This window comes from Vitis vinifera, chromosome 4 (genome assembly GCF_030704535.1).
Source record: "Vitis vinifera cultivar Pinot Noir 40024 chromosome 4, ASM3070453v1".
Classification (NCBI taxonomy): Eukaryota; Viridiplantae; Streptophyta; class Magnoliopsida; order Vitales; family Vitaceae; genus Vitis; species Vitis vinifera.
This window is the reverse complement of record NC_081808.1, coordinates 11,388,638-11,399,949: the sequence shown is the minus strand read 5'-3', so window position 1 is coordinate 11,399,949 and position 11,312 is coordinate 11,388,638. Positions and strand designations below refer to the sequence as shown.

Genomic DNA, 11,312 nt, shown 5'->3' with positions numbered 1-11,312 from the left:
CTTGGAATTGGTATCATTGATAGCTTGTTAATCCTTCCTAGTGAACGATCCTAGAGCCGCTATAATATAGTAGCTTTGTCTTTGCTACCCTAGTATATGGTGTTATAGGTTATAAATTTTGTTGATTACTCCCTCAATCAAGGAGCACTAGCTGGACACAAATCAGCTGAGACACCAATTGGACACGAAATCAAATGGCGCCGTTGCCGGGGATGATGTCAAGTTTATATTGATACCATTTTTGAGCACTTGTGATTTTCATCACAAGTTGGTAAAGTTTGTTTCACTTTACTAATTCTCATTCTTTTTTTATTTATTCATAATCTAAGTTTATTTTTTAAAATTTAGCCTAGTTTAATTTTGTTGTTGTAGCCTTGTTTCTCTTGTTGTCCTCTGTTTTTATTTAAGTTGCAGATAGATACTAGTTGTGTATGCCAAAGTGGATACGAGACAGTGGAGGAAGGCTTGTTAAGTGTGATACACCTCAGAGAAAAGAATTCGAAGTAATCTTGAATATCATAGAAGCTACACCTGAAGATCAGCATAGTCACCAAGGTCATCAGGACAATCTCAATGAATTCAGATCAATGAGGGACCGCATGCATCCACCTCGTATGACTGCACCATCATGTATAGTGCTCCCTACAGAGCAGCTAGTGATCAGACCGAATCTTGTTCCACTTCTACCAACTTTCCATGGAATGGAAAGTGAGAATCTGTATGCACACATCAAGGAATTTGAAGATGTTTGTAATACATTCCAAGAGGGAGGAGCTTCAATTGATTTGATGAGGCTTAAGTTATTTCCTTTTACTTTAAAGGATAAGGCCAAAATTTGGCTTAATTCTTTAAGGCCAAGGAGTATCCGTTCTTGGACTGATTTACAAGCTGAATTCCTCAAGAAATTTTTTCCCACTCATAGAACAAATGGCTTGAAAAGGCTTTCAAACTTCTCAGCTAAAGAGAATGAGAAATTCTATGAGTGTTGGGAAAGATACATGGAAGCTATAAATGCTTGTCCTCACCATGGCTTTGATACTTGGCTATTGGTGAGCTATTTTTATGATGGTATGTCCTCCTCAATGAAGCAACTCCTCTAGACAATGTGTGGAGGAGATTTCATGAGCAAAAATCCAGAGGAAGCTATGGATTTCTTGAGCTATGTAGCTGATGTTTCAAGAGGATGGGATGAACCAACCAAAGGAGAAGTGGGAAAGATGAAGTCTCAGTTGAATGCTTACAATGCAAAGGCTGGGATGTATACCTTAAAAGAAGATGATGATATGAAAGCAAAGTTGGCAGCTATGACAAGAAGATTGGAGGAGCTGGAGCTGAAAAGAATACATGAAGTGCAAGCTGTTGCTGAAGCACCAATGCAAGTGAAGCTATATCCCAATTGTCAATCATATGAACATTTGGTGGAGGAATGCCCTGCAATTTCAGCTGAAAGGGAAATGTTTAGAGATCAAGCAAATGTTGTTGGACAATTCAGGCCCAATAACAATGCGCCATATGGAAATACCTACAACTCAAGTTGGAGGAATCATCCAAATTTCTCATGGAAGGCCAGAGCAACTCAATACCAACAACCGGATCCACCATCTCAACAATCTTCAAGTCTTGAACAAGCAATGGCTAATCTCAGCAAGGTAGTGGGAGATTTTGTTGGAAAGCAAGAAGCCACCAATGCTCAAATCTATCAAAGAATTGATAGGGTGGAGAGTATGTTGAATAAAAGGATGGATGGAATGCAAAATGATATGAACCAAAAGTTTGATAACATCCAATATTCAATTTCAAGGCTTACAAATTTGAATACACTGCAAGAAAAGGGAAGATTTCCTTCTCAACCTCACCAAAATCCCAAAGGTGTCCATGAAGTGGAAAGCCAAGAGGGAGAATCATCACAGATGAAAGATGTCAAAGCCTTGATCACTCTAAGGAGTGGTAAAAAAATTGAGCAGCCAACACCCAAGCCACATGTTGAGAAAGAAGAAGAGATAAAGAAAGGGAAGGAAATGGAAGATAAAGACAGTGAGATCAGTGAAGAAAAGAAGGACTTTGATTCAACAATGAATGCAATTCCAGAGAAGGAACTTATGAATGAAGAAATGCTGAAGAAATCAACTTCTCCTCCTTTTCCTCAAGCATTACATGGGAAAAAGGGGGTTAGAAATGCAGCTGAAATCCTTGAAGTATTGAGACAAGTGAAAGTCAATATTCCACTGTTGGATATGATTAAATAAGTTCCAACGTATGCAAAATTCCTAAAGGACTTATGTACTATCAAAAGAGGGTTGATTGTAAACAAGAAAGCCTTATTGACTGAGCAAGTAAGTGCAATCTTACAATGTAAGTCTCCTTTGAAGTACAAAGACCTGGGAAGTCCTACCATTTCAGTCATGATTGGAGGAAAGGTAGTGGAGAAAGCCTTGCTAGATTTGGGAGCAAGTGTGAATTTGCTTCCATATTCCGTCTACAAGAAATTGGGACTTGGAGAGTTGAAGCCAACAACAATCACTCTATCTCTGGCAGATAGATCAGTGAAAATTCCAAGAGGGGTAATTGAGGATGTATTGGTTCAAGTGGATAATTTCTACTATCCAGTAGATTTTATTGTTCTTGATACAGATCCTACTGTAAAGGAAGCTAATTTAGTTCTTATCATCCTTGGAAGGCCATTTCTTGCTACTTCAAATGCAATCATCAACTGTAGGAATGGGCTGATGCAACTCACTTTTGGTAACATGACACTGGATCTCAATATTTTCTATATGTCTAAAAAGCAAATCACTCCGAAAGAAGAAGAGGGTCCAGAAGAGCTGTGCATTATTGATACTTTGGTGGAGGAGCACTGTAATCAAAATATGCAAGACAAGTTGAATGAAAGTCTTGTGGATTTTGAGGAAGGTTTTTTTGAATCTCTTATTGGGCTTGCTACTCTACAAAGTTGGAGAAAGATAGAAGAAATTCTACCTTTGTTCAATAAAGAAGAAGAGGCATCTGTTGAAAAAGAAATTCCAAAACTCATTCTGAAGCCTTTACCTGTGGAGCTGAAATATACATATCTTGAAGAAAATAATCAATGTCCTGTTGTGATATCTTCATCTCTGACCAGTCATCAAGAGAATTGTTTAATGGAAGTTCTCAAGAGGTGTAAGAAGGCAATAGGATGGCAAATATCTGACTTGAAAGACATTAGTCCTTTAGTTTGTACTCATCATATATATATGGAGGAGGAAGCAAAGCCAATTCGTCAATTTCAAAGAAGGTTGAATCCTCATCTACAAGAGGTGGTGTGAGCTGAAGTGCTGAAGCTACTTCAAGCAGGAATCATTTACCCTATATCTGATAGCCCTTGGGTGAGTCCTACTCAAGTGGTACCAAAGAAGTCAGGGATCACAGTGGTTCAGAATGAAAAAGGAGAAGAAATTACTACACGCCTCACTTCAGGTTGGAGGGTGTGTATTGATTATAGAAAGCTGAATGCTGTAACCAGGAAAGATCATTTTCCATTGCCATTTATTGATCAAGTGCTGGAGAGAGTCTCTGGACATCCATTTTATTGTTTCTTGGATGGGTATTCAGGGTATTTTCAGATTGAAATTGATTTGGCAGATCAGGAAAAGACCACTTTTACATGTCCATTTGGAACATATGCTTATAGGAGAATGCCTTTTGGTTATGCAATGCACCTGCTACATTTCAAAGATGTATGTTGAGTATTTTCAGTGATATGGTGGAGAGAATTATGGAGGTTTTCATGGATGACATCATCGTATATGGAGGTACATTTGAGGAATGCTTAGTTAATTTGGAAGCAGTTCTTCACAGATGCATTGAAAAAGATCTGGTGCTCAACTGGGAGAAATGCCATTTTATGGTACGTCAAGGAATTGTCCTTGGCCATATCATCTCTGAAAGAGGCATTGAAGTTGATAAAGCAAAGGTGGAGCTTATTGTCAAATTACCATCCCTAACAACTGTAAAATGAGTAAGGCAGTTCCTTGGCCATGCAGGGTTCTATAGGCGGTTTATAAAAGGTTTTTCAAGTCTTTCAAAACCTCTTTGTGAGCTGTTAGCTAAGGATGCTAAGTTTATATGGGATGAAAGGTGTCAAAATAGCTTTGATCAACTGAAGAAATTTTTAACAACAACTCCAATAGTGAGAGCCCCTAACTGGCAACTACCTTTTGAACTGATGTGTGATGCCAGTGACTTTGCTATAGGAGCTGTGCTTGGCCAAAGAGAAGATGGGAAGCCCTATGTGATTTACTATGCAAGTAAAACACTGAATGAAGCTCAAAGGAACTACACAACTACAAAGAAAGAATTGTTAGCTGTGGTATTTGCTTTGGACAAATTTCGAGCTTATTTAGTGGGGTCTTTCATCATTGTCTTCACTGACCATTCAGCCTTGAAGTATTTATTGACAAAGCAAGATGCAAAAGCAAGGTTGATTAGATGGATTCTTTTGTTACAAGAATTCGATCTCCAAATCAAAGATAAGAAAGGAGTGGAGAATGTAGTAGCTGACCACCTTTCAAGGTTAGTTATAGCACATAATTCCCATCCCTTGCCTATTAATGATGATTTTCCTGAAGAATCACTCATGTTCCTAGTAAAAACTCCTTGGTATGCTCATATTGCTAATTATTTAGTAACTGGAGAAATTCCAAGTGAGTGGAATGCACAGGACAGGAAGCACTTCTTTGCTAAAATTCATGCTTATTATTGGGAAAAGCCCTTTCTTTTTAAGTATTGTGCAGATCAGATAATAAGGAAGTGTGTCCCTGAAGATGAGCAGCAAGGGATTCTATCTCATTGTCATGAGAATGCATGTGGAGGCCACTTTGTCTCTCAGAAAACAACTATGAAGGTATTGCAATCAGGGTTTACTTGGCCATCTCTTTTCAAAGATGCCCACATCATGTGTAAAAGTTGTGACAGATGCCAAAGGCTTGGAAAGCTAACAAAAAGAAATCAAATGCCTATGAACCCCATTCTAATAGTTGAGCTATTTGATGTATGGGGCATTGACTTCATGAGACCTTTCCCAATGTCTTTTGGTAATTCTTACATTTTGGTGGGGGTGGATTATGTTTCTAAATGGGTTGAGGCAATCCTCTGTAAACAAAATGATCACAGGGTGGTTCTCAAGTTTCTTAAAGAGAACATTTTCTCAAGATTTGGGGTGCCCAAAGCCATAATCAGTGATGGAGGTGCTCATTTTTGCAACAAACCTTTTGAAGCTCTGTTATCCAAGTATGGAGTGAAGCATAAGGTGGCTACACCTTATCATCCTCAGACTTCCGGGCAAGTTGAGCTAGCTAACAGGGAAATAAAGAACATATTGATGAAAGTGGTGAATTCCAACAGAAAGGATTGGTCTATTAGGCTTCATGATTCATTGTGGGCATATAGAACAGCTTATAAGACTATTCTTGGCATGTCTCCCTATCGTCTTGTCTATGGCAAAGCATGTCATCTCCCTGTGGAAGTTGAATATAAGGCTTGGTGGGCAATAAAGAAGCTGAATATGGACTTGATCAAGGCAGGAGAAAAGAGATATCTAGACCTTAATGAGATGGAGGAATTAAGAAATAATGCTTATATCAATTCCAAAGTTGCAAAACAGAGGATGAAGAAGTGGCATGACCAACTCATTTCCAACAAGGAATTTCAGGAAGGGCAAAGAGTTTTACTGTATGACACAAGACTCCATATCTTTCCTGGGAAGCTCAAGTCAAGATGGATAGGCCCGTTCATAATTCACCGAGTATGTTCCAATGGAGTGGTGGAATTATTGAATTTCAATGGCAATGACACCTTCAAAGTTAATGGATATCGTCTCAAGCCATTCATGGAGCCATTCAAACCAAAAAAGGAGGAGATCAACCTCCTTGAGCCTCAAAAATCTAAAGCAAAGAAGGGTTTGCTGGACGTGGTTTTACCACAGTCCAAAATTTTTGTAAATTTTGTAAATTTTCAAGTTGTTTCCATACTTTTGATCTTAGTTTTTTTTTATCTTAAATCATGTTTTTATGTGTATTTTAATCTTTTTGAATGATCCCAGGTGGAAGAAATTGCAAGGAAATTGAAAGGAAAAGAATCGGAGCAAAAACAGAGCAAAAAACAGAGCTCTACGAGATTTCACAGCCTCTGTGAAATCAGCACTATGCTGTAAAACCATTCCGCAACACTGTAGAAGTCTCTGCGAGGGTATTTCGCAGCTGTGAAGGCGTTTTTGGCACACGAGTGCCACTTCGCAGCACAGGAGCCCTCATTTGGCAGCTGCGAAACGCATTGCGAAGTGGTAAAGCCCAGATTTCGCACTAAAAGTCCCATTCCGCAGGGTATTTCGCAATTGCGAAAGTGGTTTTGGCACACGAGTGCCACTTCGCAGCACAGGAACTCTCATTTCGCAGCTGCGAAACGCATTGCGAAGTTGCTGCGAAAATGGCATTTTGCTGCGAAAATGACATTTTGCTGCGAAATTGGCATTTTGCTGCGAAAATGACATTTTGCTGCGAAATTGGCCTTTTTTTGCAAAACTTAAACTGACTCTTAGGCTTTCGTTTTTCCTATTTATACCGGTCATTTGAGCTGCGAAAAGGGTTTCAAAAATCAGAGCGCCATTCTCGCAAGCTGTTTGTCTTCTTCAGTGAGCCACGCCGTCCAAACCTCCGGTCATCTTCTCCGATCAGCAACGTCGGCCAAAGTTCGGTATCCCGAAATGGCGCGAACACGAGGGGCTAAATCTTCATCTCCTTCGAATCGCAAGAAGAGTCTGCGAAAGGAGCCAGTTCCAGATTCTGCTCCAGAGCCTTCACAGCCGAAAGCAATTCCTCCTCCGATGAAGCCAGCGCCGCCAAAGCCTCCGGCGAAACGTTACCTTACCAGGTCAGGAGGTCGTACACTGCAAAAGAGACCCAAGGTGCAGAGCTCAGAACCCATCGATTTGACTGAGCAATCTCCAGAGCCTTCACCAATTCCATCACCGGTTCCAACTCCAGTTCCCTCGTCGAGTCCCATGCTAGTTCCGTCACCGGTGCCATCTCCGGCGCTGCAAGAAAAATCTCAGGAGCCTCAAGCGCCACTTCCCAAGCCCTAAATTCCATCCGAAACAGCTCTGGAAGAAGTAATCAGGCGGCCAATGCTACCTCAGCCCCCAATTGAGGGAAACTTGGATTGTAGAGCTCGGCCATTCCATTCCGAGCTATGCTTCGACATAGCCGCATTCAGAGTGAGGTCGGAGCTTGCACAGTCATTCAACCTGCTGAGAAGGTACCATATGGAGCATCTACTAGCTCCGAGAGACTTTTTCTACCCCCGGGTAGCCACGGATTTCTATCAATCCATGACAACCAACCAGGTCAGGGATCCAACTTTGATTCATTTCACTATCGATGGGAGACATGGCATACTGGGAGCACGCCATATTGTTGAAGCCCCGCAAATTCCCTATGAGCCAACCCAATTCGATAATTTTAGAGCTTGGACAAATCCTACTGAGTTGGAGATGGTGCGCACTCTTTCCAGAGGAGCTGCAAATCGATCACATTTGTTGAGGGGGGAGCTTCCTCCAGTTATGTTTTTTATTGATGCATTTTTGCATCATAATATCTACCCATTGCAGCATTGGACCCAAAGAAGGGGAGTCCTCTTAGAAGCTCTTTACAAGATGTCAGAAGGATTTTTCTTTGGGCCTCATCATCTGATCATGGCAGCCCTTCTCTATTTCAAAGAGAAGGTACACAAAAAGAAGCTTCAGAGAGCTGATTGCATTCCCCTCCTCTTCCCAAGGCTGCTATGCCAAATTCTGGAGCACTTGGGATATCCTTCTGAGCCTCAGCTGGAGAAAAAACGCATTTTCCGTGAGCCATTCACTCTTGATAAATGGAACAACATGACGGCCTACAAAGTTGATCAGCCTGAGCAGTCTTAGCCAGCTGCAAGGAGAGCATCCCCACGACACATACCTAAGGGTATAACAGTTGCTACTCCTGCCATTCCCAGAGCTCCACCAGCTGCTCCAGCTTCATCTCAGCCATCCACATCAGCTGAACCGAGGATGGCCATTCCTATATCTGAATATAGAGAGTTATGTCATGCATTGGAGACTCTCACAGCTTCTCAGAGCAGTCTTGCTCAAGAGATGGAAGCCATTAGAGCATGCCAAGAGCAGATGTTGGCCACTCAGGCTCAACAAGCTGCCATCTTAAGGCAGCTCCAGCTTCATTTCGATCTGCCACCAGCTGTAGAGCCCTCCACTGATACACCAGCAGAGCCACACTCTCATCCATCAGAGTCTCATCCTCCAGAGCCCCAAGCCCCAGCTGATGCACCTAATGAAGAGGCAGACCCATCTGCCTAGCCCCACCACCCCACTCATCAGACTATTATATATATCTAATATTTTTATGTATTTGTTTTTTTTAGTTGAAAAGAAGTCTCAGTATTTTGGTACTATATTTGGGATTCCTTGTGTTACTTGTCTTTTGCATTGTAATCAAATGAATTTAAAGTAATACAAGTTTAATATTTCTTATTAACACTTAGTATTAAGTTATCCTTATTTCCTTTTCTCACATATTCTATTCTTTTTGAAACATGTGGTTTCCCCAATCAATATTCGAATTTGATATCAGCCAGGAGGTACCACTTTCTCCCTTTAATTACAGTCACTCATATCACATTGAGGACAATGCTCAGTTCGGTTGGGGGGAATGAGGAAGGAAGTATGTTAAATCCTTTTGGTATTGCAATTATATTGGTTAATTAGTTGTAGTTTTTACTTTTTACTCTTGTTACTCTTTTCTCCATGAAATTTGAGGAAAAATTTTCAAATTAAACCAAGAGAAATTGAACTGTTGTTTTTCACTTGACTTAGAGTATGGATTATGCTCACTAAAGTGGTTCAATTGTTTAAACTTCTATTGAAATTGAATTTAGTTCTTCCACTTTAAGCTATTCACACACTGTGCACATTAGATTCCGATTATAAGATGAAAAGCTATTTCCCTCTTGACTTAGGATAATTTTGGGACTTGGTACATTTGACCTCATTTGATAAAAATTGAAACACCCTGCAAAAGGCCAATGAGCCTTTGAAATAAAGAAAGTTGTTTGCTTGCCTTGAAACCCGAGCAAGGTCTGAGGGGTATATGGTGAAAATCTTTAAAGCCTGGTGCCCTAAGCCTTAATTGGTTGGGAGTCACCGACCTCGATGCTCGTTATAAGGGTGAATAGGTGGAGTTAGCATATGGTAGATGCTTGGGTATTAGAAATTCATTCTTAAAAGTCCGGGGAAAAATCCGAGGAGTTAGTGGTTGAAAGATCCTTAAAGCTTGGTGCCCTAAACCTTAATTGGTTGGGAGTCATCGATGGACCCCCATTACATGGGCAAGTCAGAAAGAGTACCCCATAAAGCTACCTTAAAAAAAAAAAAAAAAAAAAAAAAGAAAGTGTGTTCTTTTCTTATTGATTTTGGTCAGTTTGCTAAGTGTTGAAAAGAGATAGGTTGGGGGGAGAGATTAGTTTAGCATATTATTCTCGAAAGCTAAGGAACCAATACACATAGATTTTTGTGGAAGATTAAAGTTTGGTTCTTTGAAAGTGGAAATGATTTTAAAACTTCAGTTTGCATAATGCACTCCCTTGATTGACAGTGTTTAGCATAGTTTGTTATAACTCTTGTTAAAATTTGGGTTTATATTTCTTTAATGTTTCATGTGAGAATTAGATCATCATGCCACTTGAGAATTGATTTTGATCAACATGATGTTGTAAATTTTAGTATAGGTTGCTTTTTATTTTCATTTTTTTTCTCTCCTATTTTGCTAAGGGACTAGCAATATGTCGGTTGGGGGGAGTGATTACTACTCAAAAAGTGCTATTTGATAGCTTATAATTAATCCTTTTAAACGCTTTTGAGTAGTAGTTTTGGCCTTTTAACTCAATTGGCATGTTAAGGACCCTTGAAAGCAATTTTAATCACTTTGTGTAAGTTTTGGTGTTTTTGTTAGTAATTTGATCACCAAAGCAAGTCAAGACTGAGGAGAGCTATGAGGAATCTTGGGCAAAGCTTAGAAGTCATTTGCCAAGAGTAAATCCGGATTGCAAGGAGAAAAAGTAAAGAGAATTTGCCATGAAGCATATTCTTGATGACAGTCGTAGCAGCCACTTTTGGAGCACTTACTGAAGTCCAATTGATGCATGCTATATACCATTTCAAAGCTCAGGAAGTCAACAATCCACTGCTTCAAACAGTGTGCAATTCGGAGTTGAAACGAAGAAGTTGTAGCCATTGCAAGCCAATCACTCTGAGTTGAAGGAAGCATTTTGCAAAGTGCTGCGAAATCACCCTTTTGTTGCGAAGTGATTCCGCAGCGTTTTTGTACAGTAGGGTGTATTTCCTCCTGAAGATGCCCGATATATACCGCGAGAGGGAAGCTTGAAACCTCAAGGTGGAAGCCAACTTCGCAGCCCTGCGAAGATAGCATGTTGTTGCGAAATATTTCGCAGCCCCTCTTGAGTGTCTGCGAAATCTCGCAGACACCATTTTCTCTTGCGAAATGGTTCCTGAAGCACCCCGATATTTGCTACCGACATTGGGAGATATTTTACATCAGATTTTTGTTGTCTAAATCCCAAAATATTCCTTGTAAGCCACCAATTACATGATTCCTTAGCTTTTAAGTTAGTAAAAAGAGTAAATATCTATGTAATAATTAGTTTTATATTATGTTCATATATATATCTCCCGAGAGCCTGTTCTCAGAGAGGAGTTCCTTCTGTAAAAGTTTGGGTAAGCAAGTAAAGTTCAGTTCTTTCTACTGCCTTACCTTCTCACTTTGTATTTTTATTTTATTTCTAAGTTATGAATTCTCTGAGGAGTTTTCCCCAGAGAATGAGTAACTAAACCTCTAGTTCCTTGGAGCTAAGGTTGCCAGGGAAGGTTCCAAGTGCAAGAATGCAAAGCTTTGTGGTTTTAGCTATTAATGAGGAGGAAGTGAAATCCTTTAATGATTTCTATGTTTTTAGTTAACTTAAAACACCTTAGAGTCACCTAGGCCAACACTTGGTAAGGCAAGTGATTTCCAACCATGGAAATGCACTAGTTTACCCCTTGCGAGCCTCTGGGAGGTGACTTCAAGGTAGGATTTTCTAGAATAGCCAACACTTGGTAAGCTTTTGGACTCCAAGGAGACATCCATTAGTTATCTCTTGCGAGCTTTTGACGGGTAATCCAAGGTTAAAGATCACCTTGAATGGTTAAGGCTTAGTGAGAGGCTTAAACCATTGCAAGT

At 40.1% G+C, this 11,312-nt stretch overlaps 1 protein-coding gene across 1 annotated transcript; it reads left to right on the top strand.

The window, feature by feature from the left end:
• Positions 1-6,736: 6,736 nt before the first annotated feature.
• On the top strand, positions 6,737-7,114 carry LOC104879098 (vegetative cell wall protein gp1-like). Its single transcript, XM_010650618.1, has one exon. It carries the CDS (start codon positions 6,737-6,739, stop codon positions 7,112-7,114), a length of 378 nt encoding a protein of 125 aa, XP_010648920.1.
• The last annotated feature ends 4,198 nt before the right edge of the window (positions 7,115-11,312 follow it).